Genomic DNA, 26,036 nt, shown 5'->3' on the forward strand with positions numbered 1-26,036 from the left:
ATATTGTTCACATATTGCTGCCATTGCAGATGCAGAACGTTTCAAGATCGCCTTGGAAAATGCTTTGTAACTCATTGTCTGTTATTTAACTGCATACGTTTGTAATCATACCACTCCTTTCTGTAGTGCCTTCGGGCCTTGAAAGTATTTATAATAAATAAATAAATAAATAAATAAATAAATAATAAATAAATAAATAAATAAATAAATAAATAAATAAATAGTACGTATATTTACAATATTTACAAGACAGGCAACGAGGTACAAACAAGATGGCTGTCAAGACCGATTTTACCTCGACACGTCAAATCGTTCGTCGTCTTCTGACTTTGGCGTCATTCTTGGTTGCGCCATAACAATATCAACTTCCGCTATCATAAGAGGGGCGCAGATTAACGCACGTACACGGATGAAGTGCGTATAGACAGCACGAGTGCTATTCATGTCTGCTACGTTTCGCTAACTAGCCCAACAAAAAGTATAGGTGCTGTCTAAATCATGGCGTCTATGAGGAGTTTCCGGCTCCCGAATTACTTCCGGCGCATGCAGTCAGCAAAAGCATGGCCTTCGAGATCTGTTTCTGTTAATCATAGAAGAGCCGTCGCTGGGGTGCAGTAAAACCCCTCAAGGTCTAAAAGTTGCGCCAACCACTTCCCTCCTCCTTCGTTCCACGGGACCGCTCGGCGCGGCCAGCGTGATCTAGACAGTGGCGCTGTCCATGTCGACCGTGCCGTAACAGACGACGGCTGAAGCGCTACCAGAGTAAATCCGCGGAAAGCTTCGTTCGAGCCCTGCGGAGCAGTTCTTGAGGCGAGATTTTGCTTCGTCAGTGAGTAACTGGCCTTAATAATGCCGTTTTGGAAGCAGCAACGCGTGCTTCCACGCAACACGGACTTCCACGTGACACGGATTGGCCAATGGGGGAGCGGGGGAGGCTGGGGAGACAGGAGGCGGCGAGAAGGAAACGCCGGGGCGAGCGCGGTGGCGCTACTTTTGGAAGATTGAGGGGCTTTATGGGCTTTAGTTTAGTGTGCCAGATTAGCTTTAGGGTGCAGAATTTGGAGACGTCACCTGTACGTGACGACCCACCGCGCCGAACGGACTCTAGAGCACTGCTTCGCGCACGGCGTACCCGGATCGGCTGACGGACTTCCTCTGCACCATCATGGAGTCCGGCGGCTTCTTCTTCTTCCCCAGGGCGCCGTCCTTGTCCGCGCCCGCGTCGTCGTCCTCTTCCTCCTCGTCCTCCTTGTGATCCTCGTCCTTCTTCTCGTCGTCGGCCTTCTCGTCACTCTTCTCGTCCTCGTCCTTGCTATCGTCTTCATCGCCCGCCATCTGGAACGACGCAGTAGGAGCGTGACCGTAGCAACCGGTCGCCGTTTATGTGGTATGCGCTGCTACCACGTGTCTCACTATAACTATAGACTATTGCGCAAAACAGACGACCACGGAAAGAACACACACATGGATGAAATATGCGTTTCTTTTTGTTTTTGTTTTTTGTAGCCGTCTGTCTCACGCAATAATCCAGTTATTTACTGTCGAGCACTAGCTAGGCCTCGACCATGTTCATACCCGTGTATACCTGTTGAAGACATACTTATCTCTTTCATTTGTATTACCTAAATTCCTTTTTTTTTCTTCATCATAATGTTTCATTGTGCAGTCGTAAGTTTCTCGGCTAAATATATTGACACGTGTACTTGTTCATCTTTCACCGGTGACCGCTTTTCACCGGCTAACAAATGTTAAACGTTATCGCTAGGCGCAGGACGCGCCTGCATGTATCGGTAGTTTCTCGAACGTTATCGATGCTTCATCCGTTGTCTGCTGTCACCGACGCTCATGTAATCTGATTGTATGAACGACGCGAATTGTCTAGTACTTTCTAGAAGACACGCGGGCACCCGGGATTACTCTGGAACCTTCGATGACTCAGGTATAAAAGCCGACGCGTTTTGCCGCTGATCAGATTTCAACGATCGCCGACTGTGTTCGCCGCTATCGTTATGATTCGATCGAGTGTAGCTTGCTTTTGTGGGCACAGGTTCGCCCAATAAAGAATCAGTTTCGTCATACACAGTTTTACGACTGTTTCCTTCACCGTCACTACTACGTGACAATATAGACAATATAGTAACTGGAACAATTGCAAAACTGGAAAGCAAATTATTACGAGGAATTAATTAGATGCATTTCGCTACGCACAATTCTGGACGGACCACAGAGCGAAGGAGATAAAAAGTGGAGCATAGCAGGGACTGATAACCCTGTATATGCGATAGATGTGTATGGATAGTGAGATTTCCCAATCAAATTGGATAGCGAATATTCATTTCCAAACAAAGTAAAATATAAAGTTTGTGTCGAGTTGACTAGCGTGGAGTCTGTGTGGATTCAAAAAGAAAAAAAAAAAGGGGGGGGGGGTTTGTTTACGCATTATGATGCACACATGTAATACCGTTCCTTGTGTCCAGCTAACAAGGTACTGTTGGGCAAAGCGCTGAGTGCAAAGAGAGATCATAACTGGAAATTCACCTGGGTGTCTGATGGGAAGATCCTCATGCGCAAAACAGAAAATTCGCGTGTGCTGCATGTAACGTGCGCAGAGGATCTTACTCAGGTGCAGTAAGCGTGACACAAGACAAAGAAAAACAGAAATAAAATGAGTACTTTTGCTGATGTCGAAGAAACATGGCAAGGGCATGATTTCTTATCGTTAACTCATTGCAACATCCGCAGTATTGCCAGAAATTTAGATGTACTTTTAACTTATATATCTCAACACTCGTTTTTTTATGACATCATCGCGATAACAGAAACATGGCTCAGAAGAGACGAAAAAGTAACGATACCGGGATACACCATGCTATCGCAACCCAGAGAAAGTACAGCCCGTGGTGGTGGCGTCGCGCTTTTTATACGGGACAAGCTCGGGTTTCAATGTCTTGTTGATGGTTCGTACAGCAACCAAAGTGCCGAAACCCTTTTTGTGAAGCTTGAATGTGGCGTTGTTGTAGGCGTAGTTTACCGTCCTCCTAGCTCATGTATTAATGATTTCATCTCTGTAATGGAAACTGTTATTGACCCTCTCATAACTAACCGCAATCCAATTATCATTTGTGGTGACATGAACATCGACTTATCTAGAAATGATTGCTACGAGTACGTATTCTTTCTACAGTCTTTCAACCTTAAAAATGTGATTTCATCCCCTACTCGAGTTTGCAACACGTCTTCAACTCTCATTGATCACATTTTGTGCAATACTGATATCGATGTACGGGCAGGTGTTTATGACACCACAATTGCTGATCATTGTCCAACATTTTTGTTTCTGCCTCAAGATTGTTTTCATCCTTTGCGCCAAAGGCATTCCAAATACTCGACAAGGGTAAACTATCCACTTGTACGCAGCATCCTAGACACTACCAATTTCGATAATTTATACAACGACAACGTACACATGGAATGTCAAAACATTGTTGACTACATTACCCACGTGATAGAAGAATCGCGGTACGATTCACGACACAACTATGACTACGCCATATGTCCGTGGATGAATGAGAGCATACTTGCTCTATTAAAAAAGAAAGACTACTATTATAACAAACTAAAACATAATAAAACTAACAACTACTACAAAAGCCAGTTTAAATTTTTCCGGAACAAATCAGTCATGCTAATTCGAAAGTCGAAGAAAGCCTATTACACTAACTTAATTAAGCGACAAAATGGCGATGGAAGGCAAATATGGAAAATAGTAAGAGATGTAGTAGGATTAGAGGATAAGCAATATGTTACTCCCGAAAATGTGTCCCCACAGATTGCTAATAAATTTAATGATTATTTCTCAAAAATTGGTGAGGATATATATAGACAGTCTGCTCTTACAATTCCCACAACCATTGTCCAGAGAAGCGTGAGCAATAATTTTTATTTTCGTGAAGTAACACTTGAGGAAATAAAATGTATAATTGGCAAATTGTCGGTTAATAAAGCATCCGGACTTGACGGTATTCAGGTTAGGATCCTGAAAAACAATATTGACATCTTATGCATACCCCTTCGTCACGTGTTTAACCATGCGATAAGAAGTAATTCTTACCCAAACATACTGAAAGTTGCAAAGGTTATACCTGTGTACAAAACTGGCGATCCGAACCATCCGAGTAGTTATCGACCAATTTCAATTCTTAGTGTAGTTAACACAGTATTTGAAAAACTCATTGTACTACAGTTAAATGCATTTTTAGTAAACAATAACATTATCTGCCCACAGCAGCATGGCTTTGTTGCGGGTAGATCTACATCAACTGCTGTTTTAACCCTTTCGCAGTTCATTAACTCTGCTCTTAACAAGCAGAAAATTGCTGTGTCAATTTTTCTTGATATAAGAAAGGCGTTCGATACAGTCTGTCACTCCATACTGTTACAAAAACTGGAAACTTATGGTATTACTGGAAACGCACTTCAATTCTTAAACAGTTATTTTAAAGCACGAAGGCAACAAGTAGTAATTAATAAACATCACTCCGATTTCACTGATGTCATATGTGGTGTACCACAAGGCTCGGTTTTAGGCCCTATTCTGTTTTCATTATACATTAACGATTTCCCGCATGCACTTAAGTTGACACAAGTTTTAATGTATGCTGACGACACCGCCTTAGTTTACTCAGGTGACTCGCTCTCATCATTGCAAGACATTATATCTGGCGAACTACTTAAGGTAGACCAATGGTTTTCGGAAAATAGACTAGCCCTAAACACTGATAAAACTAAATATATCATATTTCACTCCAACAGGAAAATACTAAATTACAGTACCTTTAATTTGACTTTAGCGAACCGAACTCTGGAACGTGTTAATACGGTTAAATATTTAGGAGTTGCTTTAGACTGTCACTTGCATTGGAGAGAACAAATTAACCTTGTCTGTAGGAAACTCGCTTTCAGCTGTTACACCCTGGCCCGTGCCAGGCAATATTTTCCTCGTGCTTTGCTTCGTTGCATATATTTTTCTTTATTTCATACCCACCTGGGCTATTGTTGTGAAATATGGGGCCTAACATATAAAACTTACTTAACACCTATACTGCAGTTGCAAAAGCGCGCCCTAAGAATAATAACATTTTCTTCTGTTCATCACCCTAGTAGCAGTCTGTTTATTGACCTTCGTATCCTTTCTTTTACGGCTTTAAGAAATTATAAGATCACCTGTTTAGTTCATAAAATACTGAACACTAACTTCCCCTTACCCAACACCACATTTAACTTCCCACGTGCAAACACCAGACAAGCAACTAACTTTAACCTAAACCTTCCTTATTGCAGCAATGTCTACGGTGAACGATTATTGGAGTTTTTTGGCGCTATAACATGGAACACTGTGCCTGTGGAAGTAAAAGTAACCAGAAACTTTGATCTTGCATGTAAACGCTCCTTCTTGTCTAGACAATCGGAATAACACCTCCTTTACAAATTAATACTTGTTCATGTATGCAATGTTATTATTAACTAAGAAATATGTACGTGGTTGACCTATATGCTATTTCTGTATTGGACCAGGTACTAGCCACATAGGCTATTGGTCCAACTATTTTTGTATAAATTATTTGTATTTTATAAATAAAGCTCATTCTGATTGATTGAAAAACAAAAAAAAACTGCACGTCCAATCATTTGAGGAGCCTGTGAATGAGAGAAAACTGCTTTCCGAATTATCTGGTGCACCATGACAAATGACGGTGACGAAACAAGCGAACAGCACGGCACCAGATGCAAGTAATGTGTTAGTTGAACGAGAGAAGTGGTGATACTATTATACGGCACAAGCGCATTGGTTCAAAAGGACGCAACCCTGCTGAGACTTGTCTAAATAATGAATTACCTTGGCTAAATCGAGACACGAGGGAACCAAATTTCCGCGTGACGAGCAATGAGTGGCTCGGCGCCGGCCAATCACAGCGCACACAATGAGCAAGCCGATCAGCCACGTCATTCTCGTCTGCGGAGTTTGGTCCGTCGTGTGAATACCCCGAGACTAAAGAGAAACACTGAATCAGTTTATATCGCTAAACTATTCTTGAAGAACATTACTTTCGTTGGAGTCGCAGTAATAGGTTGATCACTAGAAGAGAAAATGACGGTCAAAGTATCATTCCTATTATATATATATATATATATATATATATATATATATATATATATATATATATATAATATATATATATATATATATATAATATATATATATATAATATATATATATATAATATATATATATAATATATATATATATATATATATATATATATATATATATATATATTTAGCGCCAAGAACCCAGGGCCGGTCTTAAGTGTCCCTTTAAGCTGGCTCTCATAACTTGGAGAAAGTCATAACTTGACTTTCATAACATGGAGACGGCGATGTGCTTTGTAAGCACATCGACATATGTAAGGTACATCGGGCGCTTTGTAAGGATTGGCTTCATTTTGAATTCTTTGCACCCCTCTTTGTATGGTCGGATTTTGCCGTCATTGCCAAGATTGCTAATTGTGATAAGAAAATCCTAATGTAAAATGTAAATGTGAATTTCATGTAAAATGAAATTGATCGCTGCAGATTACTGCCTCGGCGGACGCATGGCAGAGAGTGAAAAAAAAAATTGAATACACAGTTGAAACGACAATTGTTTTTAATTTCTTGTTTTAAAAGGACACTATAGAGAGAAACGGTTATTCAGTTTAGAATCGTAATTAGTATACGTCCGAACGCTATTTTCTTTCTTTTCCTAATGAGATGTTAACAAGAAATGATGGCCAAAGTTATGTTTGTCAAATTTCACGCCGAAAATCCAGCGCAGGTACGTCAGCGTGACGTCACAAATTTCAAACTCTCTTCTATCATATTAGGGTCATTTTGGCTCAGTAAAATATCTCTAACTTGTTCACTTCAGTCATTGGCTCATTTAGAATACTGCGTAGTCCAGCTTTATCGATAACAACAAGGCCCGAGCAGACGGCGTCAAAATTCATGACGTCATGACGGTGAGCTGATGCGGGAACTTGCAGGTAGCGTCGTCACCTTCTTTCGTTTTGCGTCTTTTCTCTGGCTTATCAAGCATCTTCTCAAAGCAAGATTGAGTTTTTCAATACTGTAGAAAGAAACTTAATAATCGAAGTCAAATATTTTTTTTTCTTTTAGTGTCCTTCTAACGTGCGTGTGTGCGTGTGCGCTTCAGCTAAAAAATATTATATCCCAATTAAAACAAATATTAGTAAACCATCGGAGAGCATACTGGTTAATGAGACATTGAACTAAAATTTCAGACATCAAATGGAATCCCTAAAACGACGAAGAATTTTAGGAATTACCGCATATATATTAGAGAAAGCGAGAGACGCAAATAAATACTTTTCTGGGAATTTAACAAGTAATTCGTTTCGTGTCCAGATTATATCCCCCGAAGAATATGTTGATATGACTTCATCGTGCCTTCCCTTGTGCTGCGATCGAGCTCCTCCGAGCCCTCTCGGTTTCAAACTGCCCGGAGGGCTCGCTCGAATTGGAACAAGGTGATAAGATATGCACGCTCTGCACTTTGCTTACCTTACAGTCTGCTGGTGTGGGCGAACGTTCTCACGGCGACGACGAACCTTGCGCTGGCGCACTCGTCGCTTGAGCGAGGCTTGACCTTCTCGTTGTTCCTCCTCTTCTTCTTCTGCCCTGACACGCGTGGCGCGTTGTTGTAATCCTTTCACCTCATGGCTTATACCCACCATGGGGTATTAGTCAACTATATGGTGTGTGTGTGTGTGTGGGGGGGGGTGTCTTTGAGTGTGTGTATATATATAATAACCATATATACACCCAACAGGCAACGAAGCCAAGGAAAGCATTGGGTAATTAGCTGTGGTTGAAATTGAAATGTAGGAAATGATGACAAAGAGGGGGACTGAACGTGGACGAATAGATGACTTAATTGTCGCCGGTGAGGACGGAACCCACAAACTTCGCAGTACGCGTGCTATGCACGCTCTCACTCTCTCTCTCCCCCTTTCTAAAACTATATATATTTACTCGCGCGGCTCTTTACGGACAGCTTAGTAACGCCCGTGCGATGTCATTTCCAAAATGCGCTCCTTCTGCAAAATGTCAGCAAGAACAGTGCAGCAGTAAGTGGAAGTTTTTTTGTTTTTTTTGTCGGACATGCTAAGCGAAATATGCAGAACTCTGTACATACATACATACATACACACACACACACACACACACACACACACACACACACACACACACACACACACACACACACACACACACACACACACACACCACACACACACACACACACCACACACACACACACACACACACACACACACACACACACACACACACACACACACACACACACACACACACACACACACACACACACACACACACACACACACACACACACACACACACACACACACACACACATACATACATACATACATACATACATACATACATACATACATACATACATACATACATACATACATACATACATACATACATACATACATACATACATACATACATACATACATACATACATACATACATACATACATACATACATACATACATACATACATACATACATACATACATACATACATACATACATACATACATACATACATACATACATACATACATACATACATACATACATACATACATACATACATACATACCACTGATCTCCACTATAATTTGCTGGATGCCGCATCGCCGCTCACCGCGGCGGGCGCAAGTGAAGTCACCGGAAGTTAGGAGACGCCCGGCCGCTTGTCCCGGAAGGAGGTGTCTGCTGCCTTTACCAGTGCGCGTTTTAAGGGGATCAAGCTGCGTTAGAATAGTTTTTTTTTTTTTCGTTCTTTCTTGCGCAATAATAGTTATTCTTTTTTTTTCTGTCAGGAACATGCCTTTTTGCCAGTCTGAGCCTGTATTCTTGTAATTTTATTTACTTAAAACAATAATATTGATGACCAGCGTTCGAGTGTCCATCATTCACAATAGCGACGCGATCGGCGCGGGATTCCAGCTTTGGAAAGCAGCTGCATAGAATTATGTGAAACATGGCATCACATTAGGAACTTTCGATTGCAGTAGAGATGTCTCAGGATCGATCGCGATTGGGCTCGCGCAAAACGGCCAACCACATTCGAGAAATTCGTTCCCGATCAGGCTTGAACGCGATCGAATATGCTCGGCTACTTATGCGCCAGCAAGGAAACATTTTCCATATGTGCTCTAAATTCCGCTTTGCTGTTTTCAGACGGAGTTTATGTATGCTCGTGACTGATATAGCCAGTTTACAGTGCATGGTGTTATAACTCCTCTCTGATGTCCTTCCTTTAACACATAGCAAACACGGAGTGGTGAATAACAAAAAGTTTGGTGAAGAAAACTCATGCGCATTTATTTCAAATCACATGTTAACTCTATTAACGGTGCAAGGATATGGTACAAAGGATGCAGGCTAATGCACAAAACATCTTGTTTATTATTAAAAAAAAAAAAAAAAGCCGGCAGATCCCACGCCATGTGGCAATCGATGTTATGCGAAGCAGTGTGCGGGGAGCCTACAACGTTAACGAAACTACCATGAGAGCACCAAGACGTAGGCGGCTCTTTCATGACCTACATGACACGCATGTCATGAGTCATCGGGAGTCCCTTTAGCTACACCTAAGAGACCTTAAGGCGAAAGCCATAGTCATGCTCATGACTATGACTTCGGCCATCAAGCTTTAGCCTTTTCCTTCACTTAGTACCACATCCGAACCCATTCCGTTGGTTTTTGAGTGTTGATTTTTTTTTCGCTGAGTCATTCTCATTTTTTTTTGAGTCATGGTCATGACTATGACTTCTACCACAATCCAGTGATCTGTACTATAGGGGCAGATCAATTAAAGTGGAGATCAGTGCCACAATCCTTTAGTGTTTCCTTCACTTAGTGCCCACGTCCGAACCCATTCCAGTGGTTTTTGTGTGTTAATCTTTTTTCGCTGAGTCATCGTCATTTTTGCTGAGCCATGCTCATGGCTGACTTCTACCAGCACCCTTTAGTGTTTCCTTCACTTAGTACCCACGTCCGAACCCGTTTCAGTGGTTTTTGAGTGTTATTCTTTTTGCTGGGTCATTGTCATGACCTACATGACACGCATGTCATGACATTTGTGTCATGACCTATCACTTATGTTCGTCATACACTCCTGTCCTACTATGCCGATTTTGGTACCGACCAAGTTAACGAAACGACCATGAGGGCACCAAGACGTAGGCGGCTGTTTCATGACCTACATGACACGCATGCCATGACATATCATTTATGTTTGTCATATAATCTTGTCATAGTATGCAAGCTTTGGTACATACCAAGTTAACGAAACGACCATGAGAGCACAAAGACGTATGCAGCTAGATAGACAGATAGATAGATACTGTCAAAGTAGCAAATGTTCACCAAGGAATGCTTCGCATTAAAAAAAAAATTCTGGAATCTTTCTTTGTGCACACACTTCAGCAATGCTGATGACTACTGGTTGTGAAAAAGAATGTTAAAATGAATTGAATATCGTAGGGACAGCATCAGGTCATAGCCGCGTTCGTGCTCGCGTGCGGTCGAAGCACGACTCCGCGAAGTGGTCGCTACAAAGGCTGCTTCCCGGTGATGGCCTCCACTTGTCTCGCCTTAAGTTTGCAACCCACCGACTGCACAAATCTCTCCGAGACCACGGGAACCTCTGCATAAAATGAACCAGCTTGTAGTGCCTGTGGTTTGTAGTGTTGGGATGCACGCCGAAATGCCAGCGGTACAGCCTTGATTTTACGCAACGCACAATGCAAATTACACTGATTTGAAAAATGCTTACGCGTGAAACATTTTTCCAAAAGACTTCTCCGGCCTGCGTGGGCAATTCACGGCACAACAAGCAGGCATTTTTGGGCAGAAAAAGAAAACACGCCGAGCGCATGCGAGCTGCAAAGCGATGCGAAGCCGCAAACGGCCGACTTCCGGGACAAGGCCTATCACTTCCGGTAGCTTCAGTTGCGCGCGCTCGAAGCGCCATCCAGCCCCCTATAGTACAGATCAGTGATACATACATACATACATACATACATACATACATGAACGACGCGTTGCGCCACAATCTCGAAGGCCGTGCTTTCGGCGCACTGTGATGTCAGCGCTTGTTCCGAAACAATCAGAACACGCCACGCACGAGCTTATAGTGCACAGATGAAAAGCCGCGTCCGTTCGATCGAACCGAATTTAGAGTTTAAAATGCGAGAACACTTAACAGCCAACACCAAAGTACCCTGTAGAAGAAGCGAAAGGCGCAGAAAGTGAATGTTGACGTCATGGCCGCCCTTATAAAAGTCATTTTTGCCGAGATAATGATTGGAGCATTCAAACTACCGAATACATATAAAAAGTTTATACAAATAGATAATTTGCTATTACAAGCACAGATGTCAACAAAATTAAAAGCGAAACTAGAGCACCTGCTCTCCTTCTCGCTGAAAATATCACAAAAAGCAAATGGCGCGATTTGTGCGGACATGTCATGGTGCGGTACATCAGTTTGGCGGCAAAGCATAGTGAAACGTTAACTGCCACTCAACCTTAGGACATTGCCTGTGAATACGTACTCCTTTTCATCCTTCTGTGGATTAAGGAAATTGGCTTTAGCGACGTGTCGCGGTCGCGACGACCTGTCTGAGACCGTTGGATCAACAACTTGTGTGTGGCCGTGAGCGGCAGCGCCCGACCGTGTTTGTGAGCACTGCTTTCGTGATCAACGTGATAACAAAGAACACCTAGTGATACCGTTACGTGCATCTGTACGATGGCGCCGTCACGCACTCCGCTCGGAATAAAACAGCCGATGAGCGTCAGGCGAGTAGCAAAGTACACTGCATTAAGTTCCAGTTGTGCGTGGTTACACAATAGCAAGGGCAGCTCTGCAATCGCAGTGATCTCGGGGTTCTTCGCTCTGCGAGTGTGAAGCCCGACCTACCGCGCACGCTTCAAATTTTCCTCACAGTCCGTATGTCGGAACGGCATTACTTGACGTCTAAACGCGTCAGTGTGCTCGGAAGCTGGACTGAAGCCTCCGTCGTGCACCGCTGCCAACTCGCAACGCTAACAGTGTCGTAGCACAGTCATGCCGGGAGGCAGCAGCCGCAGCGCTTCGGCGTCACTGTGCCGACGCATCGACCAGGACAAGTGTCTCGCGCAGAAGCACGGCAAGTTTCGTAACCTGTACGACCTCTGCTTGTACAAAGGTGACACGCTGCGTGAACACGGAGACTACGAAGGCGCGCTGGCCGAGTTTGATGAGGTACGTTCAATCAAAACCCTGATCAAAGCCCTGTTCCTGTCAGGTGGTGCCACTCATGTGGAACACAATGAGCTGAGCATTTACTTGCCTTACGGTCACCAGGTTGGTGGATCGCAAGCACGGCAAGCTGGAGGCTGTTGTCTTGTCATCTCGTGTTGGTCACACTCGGGTTTGCGAGAGGTGACTAGGTACAGTCACATCATCATTATGTGGGAGCCATCCAGCCAGAGTTCAGTTTGCCTCCCATTACTGCGCACGAGATAAATTGTCATCAAGCGTAGTCCTATCCTGTATGCTAACATCATGATAGCAGTGATGCTCGAACTTGCCACTCCTACATCTTCTATAGTTAGTGTAAAAGTGACAGCCAATCGTGAGAAAGATCCGATTGTCACAGCACAGATTAGAGTACTCGCCGTGTGAGTATATTTGCATTCAGCTGTAGTTGCGATGGTCGAGGAGAAAAGCTGCATAACTGCAGTTTGACTAGCCCCACCGTCCCCTTAAATCAGGGAGCATCAGCAGTGTACGTGAAAATTGTGGTGTTACATATAACTGTCAGAAGTTCTTAAGTACTCCAGTCACACGGGGCACTTTAAGTCGCGATAGAGCCTGACCAAAATCAACTTTATTGATCACGGTTGGCTCCCTTAGGCAGCTTGCACAAAGCAGCCAATTGCAATCAAGAAATCTTTTCCCAATCAGGCTGAATCACAATAAAAAGTGCCCGTGTGACACCGATATAAGAAGTCGCCGATGGCAGCAACTACTGTCACATAGTAGTGCAGAAATTATTAAAGGCCACTGTCTCTAATGTTTCAGTGGTTTGTGCAACTTTCTTTTAATTCTAATTATTCTGGTTATCTGAAGAGCATCATTTGTCATTATAGTTACGTTACGACACAGTTTCACTGGTACATGCTGCTTGAACTTTTTTTGACAGAACTACAAGTACGTACAGTCCTGAAGAAAGTTATGGACCACGGCACCAGCAAAAAAATATAATAATTTTCCTGGCATGCCTCTGCAACGTGGAATTTCACAGTACATTGCATTAAGCACATAGGCTGTGCCACTCGATTACAGCTGGCATGCCTAGGCTTCAATGAAGACAATAATTTTCACAGCACCATTGGCCTATAAACTTTCACTCATGACTGTACATTTCAGCATTGCTCAGTGCCTACTGCAAAGGTATCTGAATTGCAGCACATGTAGATCTAGACATAGGCCGTTACTAGCCACAATATTAGTATCACTAACAGGTGTATGCTGCTGGTTTGTGCAGGCTTTTCAAGTCTGCGAGGTGCTGCCAGACCAGACACAGCTTGACAAAGCCGAAGTGCACCGGCGACGGGGCGAGTGTCTTATGCAGCTGGAACGCTTTAATGAAGCCCATGACAACCTCAAGAGCTACCTAGCATTGGCTGAAAAGGCTGAATCATATGTGGAACAGCAGCGGGCCCTGGCAACACTGGGGCAGTGCTACTTCGTTCAGCACCAGACAGAAGCCAAACCCAGTGAACGGCTCATCAGCAAGGCCAAAAATGCGTACCTCAAGTCGTTGCGCATAGTTGAAGACAACCTTGCGGATACCTTGAGTGAGCCAGAGAGAGTTCTCATGAAAGGCCGTCTGCTACTGAACATGGGCCTTCTTTACGACGCGGTGGAAGACCCCAAGGCGGTTGAGAGCTTTAAGTTCGCGCTTGTACAGTTTATGAAGCATCGCGAGTCCAAACAGGATCTTTGTCGATGTCTCTCAGCGCTGGCCAACATCCATCTCAGGCAGGGAAACTCGGAAAATGCACTGTCTCTGGCAGGACGCCTGCTTGACATTGGTCGAGAGGCTAAGCGAGCGGAAATCAAGTGTGAAGCACATCTGCTTCGAGGAGCAGCCATGTTGCAGGCAGGAGACCGTGACGAAGCCCGCGTCACTTTCAAGCGTGCCATGCAGCAAAAGAGCTCCATACAGGAGGACCATGAACGTGCTGTTCTTTGCGTGAAGCTTAGCCAAGCACTGAGGACGTGGGACTTGGACCTCAAGGAGACCACAGATCCTGCCACACGTGTCAGGCTTCACGAAAAGGCCGGTGATGCTTTGGTACAGTGCTTGCTACCCCGGCCAGCCTTGAAGGAATACGAAATGGCCGTAGAAGAAGCTCTCTCGTCTCCAGAAGCCATCTCTCCAAAGAAGCTCGCTGATCTCTATGTCTCCCTAGCAGAAACATGCAGTGATGTCCGCGAATATGATTCGGCCCTCAACTACTACCGCCTCGAACTTTCCCTGAGAGCTGATGAGCCCGACGAGATGGCATCGACAAAGCTGAGCATTGCTCGGATGCTTCAGAAGACGTGCGGTAAAAGAGCTCCAGAAGTTCAGGATGCAATTCAAGAAGCTATTACATTGTCTCGAGCAGCAGGAAAGCTCTCCCTGGAGCTTGAGTGCCTAGAGGAGCTGGTGTCTGTGCAGGGCAGCACTGACGGTGATATTCAGGATAGGATAGAACAGCTCCGTGCAGCCGGTGCAGACGAAACTGAAAGCTCCACCCAAAGTCAGCAGTCAGGCACCTTGTCTGAAATCGATCTGGATGACATCTCAGATGCCAGCGACAGTGACCCTGAATTCAGTGACACTGCACGGAGGCCAAGGAAAAAGCTGGAGGAAAAGATAAACACAAAGGGTGAAACAAAACTCCACAAGGCTTGCATTGACGGTTCTTTGAAGAAAGTAAAAGAGCTGCTTAGGATGGGCCACTCTGTGCACATCCGAGACTACAGCGGATGGCAACCACTGCATGAGGCGGCAAACTACGGGTACCTAGAAATTGTGAAGTGCCTTGTAGAAGCAGGTGCCCAAGTAAGTAGCCCCGGAATGAAAGGTGTCACACCACTACATGATGCCCTGGGAAATGGGCATTTTGAAGTTGCATTATATTTGTTGGAAAAGGGAGCTCGCCCATCACTGAGGACAGCCGAAGGGGACACTCCACTGGACATTCTTCGTAAGTGGAAACACGACAACCAGTCGACAATGGACCCCAGTGAAGAAGTGTGCCTGCAGAAAGTGGAACAACGGCTCAAAGAGGCGAACGCTACAAGCAGTAATGACATCTCATTGTTGGGTCCTGCTGGTGAAGATGGTCCGTGGATTTCTTCACAGTCACTGAAACGCAGACAAGTTGGTCCAGCTCTGGTGAGTGAAGCAGACGACTGGCTTGAAGATGACCTTTCAAAGCCGAAGCCAAAATCCAGGCGTCCGGCAGAAGCAGAGTTGCCTGCATTGGTGAGTGAAATGGATGACTGGCTTGAAGACGACCTTCCGAAGTCGAGGTCTAAGTCAAGATGTCTGACAGAACCTAACTTGCCTGCCACAAGGAAGCGAAACCGTTCATCTGAACAGTCGTTCTGCACAAAAGTCATGCGCCTCGAAGAGGAGGAGGAGGAGAGCATCACTGAGGACAGTGAAGGCGCAGAAGTTGTTGACACCGCCAACAGTGTTGAGTTCGCTGCACCACCTTTTACAAGTTCTCCTGCCTGTAACACTCTCACTGCATCATCGGCTTCTCCCGGCAGTGCCATGACTGCAGCGTCGGGAAGCAATCTCTCGGTTCGAGTTCGTATCCTCAACACACTTTTTTTGGTTCCATTGCCTAAGGGCGCAGCTTCTGAAAGGACAGTCGGATGGCTCGCAACAGAAGCTTCAAAACGGTACCAAGATTTCCAAGGCACGCGACCCATATTGAGAATAACACTTCCGGATGGAGCGTTGCTTGATCAATCGGACTGTATAGACGCCTTAATGCACGGGCCACACGCTGAAGTCATCGGTCAGGTGGAGTCGTGGGACTTGCCTCCTCTGGCCGAGCGTTACCGTTCCGAGTGTGAGAGAAAAAATGTGTCGGCATGCGTAAACCTTGCAGCCATTCTACAGCCCTGTGTTGAGAGTGGGGACTTCTCAATGCCATGCTTCAACATCAAGAATGTGGAGTTCTTCTTTCGTGCCTTAAGACACCAAGACCCACTTCACACCCTTGACATCTCGGGTACTATTTTGACCCCCGCAGCAGCGACAGCATTGTGTGACTGCCTCGCTACACTGCGCTCTCTCAATCGCCTTTCACTCAAGTGTACAGGCTTCAGGCCGAGCTACCTCAGCACTGCCGTTCAGACTTTACAGAAGGCACAGGTCGATTTGCCATGCACGGAGCTGGACTTGAGCTACAATCCTGTTGGAAGTGATGGGGGCACAGCGCTGGCTTCGCTGCTTGTGCATGTGCCTCAATTGGCGGTTCTACGCATTGAATGTTGTGATCTCTCCGACCCTGGCTCATGTCTGCAGGGCTTGAGGACGTTGGAAGCGCTTCACGTTGGGTTCAACCTGCTAAACAGTGACAGACTCGCTGCACTTGAGCCAGTGCTAGATGTGAATCCCCTAAAACTTCTGGACCTTTCTGGCTGCTTTACAAATGATGTACCCCGACTAGGAGAACTGCTGGTTAGTTTCCTGTCAAAGGCTAAGTGCAAGCTTTCGGAGATTGGGATCGGTTCCTGTGGTCTGACAGACAGGGACATAGATGCACTGGGCTCATTGGGGAGTAGCGCACTGTGCAAACTTGATATCACAGCAAGCCCTGGTATCAAGCATGAGAACATCGAGGACCTGTCACAAAAGCTGTGTGGTGTGAAAATCTGTTCTGATCATAGCGCTTATGACTGTTGTTTATGAAAACAAAAGTGCTTAGAAACACATGTTTATATAATAAAACTTAGGAACTGGTGAGATGTGCTAGTCATAGGTGTCAAGGATTGTGAAAGGCCTGTTGGGGGCAGTGACGTGGCATTATGTAAATTTTCATTTTCGACTTCGAAGTGTTCACATCTGCCTTTTCAGTGTGACAAGAACACTTGCAAGCATGGCTATTTTCTTGATGTCTGCTTAATGTGGAGTGATTTGTCATTCACAAACGACTACCGTTACTTTTTTCTTTCAGTGGTGACTGTGTATAGTGCGTGACATATAACCCGTGTTATAGAATAGTGCGTAAAATAAATTTTCTTTTGCCAGCTCATTTTGATGTTGAAATGTCTGTTGTCAAGAGCTTGCAGTTAGAGGTTATTCATTTCCTGCATGTATTAGGGTCCAACGAAATTTTTTCTGTTATTGGTGGTTACGTGTAACTGCTAGTCGTGTAACTGCAAGCCGTACATAACTGTAGGCAAAGCATTTTGGCTAAATTGTGCAAAGTTTTGCACAATATATACCGCGTGTGCTACAACTATAGACCAATCGGTTTATTATGCAAGCTCTGTAGATTGCGGATTTTCACCAGCATTGAAAACTCTGGATAACGTTTGCAGTCAAAGCAAGCTTGCGCTTGCAACTGACAGTTGTGGTATTAGAGTATGGAGGTTTAACCTTTGAGCAAGTTGGGAAACACTGGCAGTATGTAACACATTCAAGGCACACAAATAGCACCATAGTTGGCTTAATGAGATACATTAATGCTTGAACTAGTTCAGACATTAGTAAAGCATTGATCTTCTTTTTATCGCTGGATAATGATGAACATACAGCCAATTTGCGCTTTTCTTTTTTTCTGTGCTAACTATCAAGGTGACGGCATAACAAGCTGCGTCTTAGCCGATGACGAACTGCAAAAGAATGATTGGATCGTTAGAAAATACAGCCCCTTGTTCTATAGCTCAAATATCATAATACTGCTTAAAAATGTGTTCATAACTATAAGGTACTGCAGCGTTACAAAGCAGGTTTGTCTTCTTTTTGTGTGTTTGTGTCTTTCACATTGCTAACGGACATTGTAAAATCCCGAGTCATTGCCGTCTTTATGTTTGAATTCTTTGGCCTTTGTATTATGAGGAGGATTTCCATCTCATCTTCTGCACACAGCAGTAGGAGCTGTACTACGCAAAAACATTTAAAGGTACACTAAAAACAAACATTGGATTAATCTAGATTCTAGAATGTCAGTTTGCTCTTCAGGAAGCTTCAACATTTTCTTCATCCCAAGAAACAACTTGGGTGCAGCAAAAAAAATTTGGAGGACGCTTAAGCTTCGCCTTGAAGAGTGGAACGCAGTAGCATTCAAAGATCCCGGACTGCTTCTCGCGGTTCCCGGCAACTGCAGCTTATGTAACCGTAATGTTTTCCTGGAAACACTGGTAGCGATTACCCAAGGGCGAGCTTCCTGACTATTTTTTTGATGGGTGTTGTAAGGAACTGAGCGGCTGCGCCACTCCTACTAAGACAAACTTCAAACGGCGGCAGGAAAACGCTATCGTGTTAAAAGGGGTTTGTGTTTGCGTTTCCGTGTTACAGAATTACGTTTTCTCGTACATTCAAATTACAATCCGACGCTATCATCTCTGTAGGTTGTTTTCTAAGTCGTACTTTGAGAAATTCAATTAGGTCAGTAACGCCGCTGCGCCACGTGGAGGGCCTGCGTGGATCGGGATGCTTGGTTCGAGATGATTTTCTTGGCCGGTGACACCGGCGCCGGATTTTCTACAACATGGGGCCCTCAATGCTATCGCGGTAAAATTGCGAGTGAAGACACCCCATAGTTCAGTTCTCTCACAATTCAACCCGAGATGAACAGAGTCACTTAAACAGTTTTCCTGCGATGTGCCAGCAATCTAGGTAGTCATGCTCTGTTTGACTTTACTTCCTGCTTTGAGTCAGAGGCCCACGTGGAGAAAGGCCCGCGCTGCCGCAAGCAGTGCCAACAAAGTGAGGTAAAGGGCTAGCATTACTGAGCTTTTATATAATGAAATCAGCCAAATTACATTGTCAAGGTGTAGTGGCAGTGAGAACTAGAAGTAGAACAACTGGAGAACATGCAGCGAACCGTTTATTTGGGCAAACTTGTGCCCTTGAAACTTAAACAAATACTGACAGAAAAATGTTGTATCTTGTTTTTATGGCTTATTAGATAGCGGCTGACTTCATAACGACCCTATGGCACCAGAATTTCTCAAACGTGCAATACATAATTAATAGTCCCGTCGTCTATGCGACCAGTTAAAAATGTGTGCCAGAACCAGCACACCTTCACTGTGTAGGTTGCACTGGCAAGAGCATCTCATTACATCACAAAAATTGGAAGTAGTTGTCACACGGTATCACAAGCCACTTACGCACGCATCAGTGAGCCTGGGGCGCGATCTTGTACGCGTTCCAAAATGGAACGGAGGCGTTCCGTTCCATCGAGCCGCACACGATTGGCCAATTTCAACCGCGACGTTCAAATTGACCAATCGTGTGCGGCTCGATGGAACGGAACGCCTCTGTTCCATTTTGGAACGCGTACAAGATCGCGCCCCTGGTCTAGTAACACCACCTCGTGCAGTAGTCGCATGCCACACAATCACTGTCACCGAAAGCTGGGCATGCGTCGCATCTGCAATTCTTCCTTTTTCGTTATGCACCACTTTGCATTTTACACGGGGTAAGCTTGGTTTCCTGCTGCCGCTCCCCTGAGAACGGGCCACGTCCTTCTCACCTCCTCTCTCCTTATTATCTTGTCTTTTGGTGAGATGATTAAGGTGCAGTGGTGACCACTGCATCACCCAAATGGCAATGATATCACATAACCACAAGTCCACAACCCCAACTTCCACGGCGTTTTGAGAACCTCTGGTCAACAGCCCACAGCCGCGCTACATTTAGCACATGTTTTGAGTTCGACGCATTAAACAATGATAGAATTCATGGTTTGTCACGCATTCGAGAAATTGAGGCCTGATACCACTACTATGGAGCCAGCAGCTATCTAACGAGGCAAAAAAGGAGCGGGACTAAAATTTTATGTCGGTACTCTTTAGACTTCGCAAATGCGCTAGCCGTGAGAACATCAATAGGTTGTCCAATCAACTCAATCGGTTATCATGATATCCCCTATTCCGTAGCGGTGTCATTGTATGTTGTATGTTCTACATTTCCTTGATGAACCCATTGAAGTTAAGAGAATGTGCTACAGCAATCACTACACTCTGATAGGACAGGCCTATCTTTGCACATGTGGCTGCAACGTTCAAGATGCATGAACACCCTAGTATCGCAAGCACATATGGTGTGAGCTGTCACAACGCTTGTCACATTTAAGCTGTAAAGATTGTGTGGTGTTACAGTTGTGCCTCGCACAACAAACTTTCCATGGGCGATTTCCTTCTGTGAAACATGTTTTCCCATTGTTTCCGGTGGCAAGCCTATTTGTTTGTTCCTAGATCTTGTTTAATCATGCGAAAATGCAGTAAAATATGAAAATACATTAAAAAAGAAATTATATGTTTACCAAGCAAGGGGGATGTTTGCAATACAGAGAGAGGTGGTGGAGGAAGGGGAACAATTTACGCTAGTGTTTACGCCCATGTGCACATTTAGAAACATCTCAGTTCAGTCTAAGTTTGTCCCGCTCAGCCAGATGAGGCGGATGACACTGACCACCTTTTCTTCAACACGTTTCTGAAGGTGGGATAAGAGCGACACTAGAAGACGGAAAATGGCAGCCAAGGAGGACATGGAAGTACATGAAACACGCATACACATTTGGTTCGTTCAGAGGAACTAGGTTCGCTCTGCAAGTTAAAAATTGTGAACGAGCCCAGTTCACTTGGCGAAATGTTCGCCAAGTGAAGCATGACTGCATTTTATTTCGTGTTTAAATGTGATGTCATTAATTTTTTATCATCACTGGTTGGCACCAAGGCTGTGGTAAGAAACGTATAACCCTGGCCTGCCAACCTGATTCATCCTGTCGCCTTGTTTTTCATTGATGCTCGTCTTTATTGCCCTGACGAAGACAAGTGCGCTTGTCGAAACATTGGCTCCAAGCTGAAGCATTCCTTGTTCACCCACTGTTAATCGCTTCGTCTCCAATTTATTACCTCACATGCGTGAAGGTTTGAAATTCATATTGCCACATTCAATGTGCGGCGCATGGACGAAGAAGAAGCTCTTGCACAGCTAGAGAGAAGACGACGAAGCCTACCCCTTAGTATTCACTCTTGTTTCATTAAAGTGAGCTACCCCGTATTTTTATTTGTGGTGTTCCTGCATCGCGACAGTATCTTGGATCTTTCTTCATCTTTTCTCTGTCTCCTTTGATGCTGTGACACGTTACCTACTAGTCCAGTTTTCTAAGGATTAACAGTGCTGTAAAACAAAACAAGAAAAATGTCCACACGGTCTGTCGATCCAGAGATGTAGTTCATATTCACTAGAGGGAAGTGGAGGAACCATCCTTTCCAGATGGCATCTGGTGGGCAGTGACTGCACTGCTAGATTTGTTTATATATACACGGTATTGAATTTATGCTCCACAGATATTTTAAGGGGGGTGGGGCTTCTTTTTTTTTCAACTTGAACCGACAGCTCACCAGATTGGCAGTGCCTGCTTACACCTACGTATTCTTTCATTTCACCTACGTATTTCAAAACCGCCAGCGCATCATCCTGCCCGCCCTATTCGCGCATTATCACAACTAAATTGTTTGTTTTATTGCGATGGAAATTATGTGGACACTCCAAGCGGATTTCTGCCGTCACCGTGAGGTTCCGTATAAGTCCACAGGCGATAAAATTGTCGCCACGCGCTGTATGCTGTATGTACGAGTGAAAGCTTTCACGAAGAGCGAACGCACGGCGGAGAGCTAACGCGGCATCTTCCGTCGTGGGAAAGGCTGTGGGGGGTTGGGAGGGGAGGCGACGTTTAGCTGCAGCACCAACTGCGTATCTTACGACCGCGCGCATGGGTGCGATGCAGAGAACGACGTAACTGACGGCGCAGCCAATGGGGACCATTACCGAAACATGTGGCGAATGGTTTTCGCTGTAAAACCGCCACTTAGCACACGTCAAATGTGCCCGACTCTTGGCCAATCCCCGTGAGTGGGTATGTGCCAAAGACGTTAAGGTCATCATCATCATCATCAGGCCCCGTACTGGGTAGGAGCCATTGTATGGCAACAAGATTGTGTCGCGGCGGTGAAAGCCGCCGACATCGGCGAGCGAAGAGAGAGGCAACTGCCATCATGGTTACGGGGCGACGCCGGGTGTGACCCGGGTACAGGATTCCTCCCATATCTACAACCGACATATCCCAGAAGGGCGGCGTCAACAACGCGTCCCTACACACGATACGTCTTTCGCACGTGTTCCCGGCAGCGTGGTGACGTTGTGAACACTTCTGTGCCATGTGCCCTGACCACCGTACGTCGATCGGTCTTCGACCACTACGAGTCATCGGGGATACATATTATATTCACACATGTATGCGCACCGCCGCGGCTCTTGCACGAATACAAATTTAAATCTAATGCTACATAGCGTTCGGTGCTGTGCGGGACTGTGGCTACTCGCCGAGCTTCATTTATGCGCCCGGCGTGCTAGGGTGGCTACCGACGCTACCTGCAGGTCCCGACCAGGCAACAGTCGCCGTCGACTTCCGCATGAAAACGCCATATACGCGTCCGGGCACGTATTGATTACGCGAGCCAGGCCAGCGCGCAGATCGTCTTGTACGCCGGATGAGTGAGCTCATCGCGTAGACATGTCTAACGGGGACGCCGGGACCTACCGCTACGAAGGCGCGGCGCCACAGTTGCTGCGCGCCCTACGAGACATGCTCCCCGAGAACTGGCCCTCGTCGCAAGCGATCGTGGCGATAGTCACGTTTGTCGCCGTGGCCTGGGCGTTCATTTACGGCCTACTCCGGGACGCGCCGGCAGAGCCCGATACGGCGCGGGCCCTTTACTTTAGGCTGTCTTCCAGGTCCAGCAGCCCAGAGAGACAGGAGCACGGCTTTGTCGAGATGGAGCTGTATGCCCGTAGCCGTACCACTGCTGCGGTAGAGACACCCGTACCAAGATGAGTGAAGCCCCGGTATGCAATGTGGAAGTCACCGACTGACTGATTAACCGATTCGTTATTTCAAGCCCCAAAGCAACGACTGTGCCTTGTGAGAGACGTCGTAGTGTGCCGCCGATTAATTCGGACCGCCTGGGGCTCTCACGTGCACAGTGAAATTTCAATATACGAATACTTTTGCGTCTGGCCCCGTTCGGAATGCAGCTGTCTCTTAAGCAAATCGAACCTGCAAACGCAACCTTAGTGTAAGGAAATGCTAGCCACACACAAGGAGTACGTCCTTTCATCTGGCATTGCTGTCCTCGTCTTTATAAGAATAATTTGATATGCCTAGTGCTTTTAAATATTGGTGTTGACTGGTGCTAATATTTAGCTGCACATAAGGTTTACAGAGTATTATAAATTTCTTTCCCCAATGTACGCATGAAAGGCATTTGCAATAACACATGCTGAAACAAGACAGAAATTAGCAAGAAAATGAAGACTCTTGAAGTGAATTACTGTTTGAACAAGGAATGCTGCTGGCAGTGGCGTAGCCAGACATTTATTTCGGGAGGGGTTCTCCACCGACTACAACACTCCTCTCCCTCCTTCACCTCTCTCTCTCTCTCTCTATATATATATATATATATATATAGGTTGTACATCACACAAAGACACATTCCTAGCACTCCCCGGACAAGAATGCCTTAATGCACGTTTTTACGTTGCTGAAACGACACTTTGCTTAACTTCTGAGAAAGGTGTTTCTTTGATAAGGCGTGCAGCCACTTCACATCAAATTATGCTATCTCTATGCTATTTTAAAAAATGCTGTAACAACTAAAATTTCGTTTACGAATTGATGCATTTATATAATGTATATAATGTACATGACTTGGACAAACGATCAGCGCTAAAAACGGGGCCAAACAAAAAGAAGACAGCGCACTATATCGTGTGTCTTCTTCTTTGCAGGCCAGACTTGTTGCAGCCCAGGTAACAGTCGAGATAACCGTTGTTTTCTAGCCAGATCTTCTTGTGAGTGGTACAGCCATGGCTACGTACGGAAGAGGGCGGGCACTATTTTACAAGTCGCCTATCACTCAATCGCGCTTGCGGCATTATGGGCATGCTATATTATTCTAGATTTAAAAATAACGAAACGAAGCTTTGCGCTAGACCCAGTTTCACTCACTTTTGGTGACCTGCTGTGAGGCTTGTTTCAAGAGATGTTTGAATTAACTTGTGGTCATGCTATTGTAGTCATCACACGACGCATATTGTTATTTGATCACATTCGGGAATTGATGAGTCAGACAGTCCGAAGAAGGGTTGCTTTTTGTTTAGAAGCCTTTCTAAAAATTACGGCTTCCGTGGTTCGCAGTAAAATAAGGACCAGTAGCTCCGAGAGATTTGAAAGTGTCGCGTCTCCTGACGCCCATCTATTCTGAAAATTGCAGAGACGTTAGGACGGGCTCTCAGCAGCAAGGAGCACGTGTTACGACGGGTTAGGTGAGCCTCAGCTAGGCGACGGGCCACGGCCGTCTGGTGTTGAGTAATCGGGCAGTGACCAGGCGCTCTCTCTATGTCCATAATTACCCGCCAACTTCGTTCTTGACGCCTTCTATGTGCACCCCCCCCCCCCCCCATCCTCGTATCCATCACCCCACTCCCCTTTTTAAAATTGCTTTCCATTAGTCGCCGTCGTACTCGTCAACATTCACCGGGTCGTTGAACAGAGTGACGGCCCCCAACATTCCTACGTTTCTATTTCTGATTGGACTTCGAGGCCTTTCCCCTACCTGCCCTCCGACCTGTGTGTTGTGGCAGTTTCTTAGCTTCCCTGGCCCGGCATCCCCATCCATGATATATTTTGCCGTGCGCAAATCAACGTTCTGTAGGTTTTTCTTTCTTGTCCCGTTTTTTACCCTTTTTTTTCATTCTTAACAGCATGTACAAACTAGCCTAACCGCAAGCTCTTCTCAAGTTTATTAACATAATGAAAGTCGGCGACAAGGGAAAGAAAACAAAAAAAGGGGGGGGGGGGGAGGGGTGCTTATTATGCGTTTCCTAGACAAGCCAGTCACAATATTTTAGGATTCGGAATGCTTTCTTCCACGCAGCGTGGTCGACGATTCTGTCAAGTACCAGAAGTGAGAAGCTCTTCTAACAACACGAAGGTCTGGTCAGGAGTAACAATGCCCCTAAGTTTTATGCACGCGGTCGTCCCCTTTTTATCTGTGTGTGGAATTTTTAGCACTGATCCCCCTCAGCAGTTATGGTTAACACGATCCGGAATGAGGTAGAGGAGCGCCATGAGAGGGGCTGCAGTGTTCTGTGCATCGGAGAGGGGATCACCCCCATGACAACCTCTTTCCTTCTGACCACCACTAGCTCTTGCCTTGCTTTCACATTCAAGCTTTCCCTAAATTTATTATCCATGTCGCACTTTAGGAGCCCACCTCCTGAAACTTTCTGTTCCGTAAGGAAAGGAGTTCATCAGAAAATTTCAGAGTGGAGGGAGTGGGTTCGACACCCCCCCCCCCGAACCCCTCCCCTGGCTACGCCAGTGGCTGCTGGAGCCAGTGCTTCAGTGTAGTATAAAGTAAGAAATACTGACCCAATCATAGAAGTGCTTCCATTGTTGCGAGTCTTGGGCTTTCTGCTATTGATCCATATGTCATTTGTACATTTCTGTGTGGCAGTTATTTGTCTATTGTAGAAAGGACAACATACATTGTTTCTTTAAT

At 45.3% G+C, this 26,036-nt stretch overlaps 1 protein-coding gene across 1 annotated transcript; it reads left to right on the forward strand.

Annotated features, from left to right (window-relative positions):
* Window positions 1-11,601: 11,601 nt before the first annotated feature.
* LOC119433800 (tonsoku-like protein) lies at window positions 11,602-19,538 on the forward strand. Its single transcript, XM_037701059.2, has 2 exons — window positions 11,602-12,419; window positions 13,708-19,538. Exons 1-2 carry the CDS (start codon window positions 12,243-12,245, stop codon window positions 17,143-17,145), a joined length of 3,615 nt encoding a protein of 1,204 aa, XP_037556987.1. The 5' UTR covers window positions 11,602-12,242; the 3' UTR covers window positions 17,146-19,538.
* Window positions 19,539-26,036: the final 6,498 nt, after the last annotated feature.

This window comes from Dermacentor silvarum, chromosome 11 (assembly GCF_013339745.2).
Source record: "Dermacentor silvarum isolate Dsil-2018 chromosome 11, BIME_Dsil_1.4, whole genome shotgun sequence".
Taxonomy (NCBI): Eukaryota; Metazoa; Arthropoda; class Arachnida; order Ixodida; family Ixodidae; genus Dermacentor; species Dermacentor silvarum.

Bases quoted from the DNA above. Each gene is read 5' to 3' on its own strand.
- LOC119433800 (XM_037701059.2), top strand. From the start codon at position 12,243: ATGCCGGGAGGCAGCAGCCGCAGCGCTTCGGCGTCACTGTGCCGACGC. The intron at 12,420-13,707 runs GTACGTTCAATC...TGGTTTGTGCAG, and splicing joins CGCTGGCCGAGTTTGATGAG to GCTTTTCAAGTCTGCGAGGT.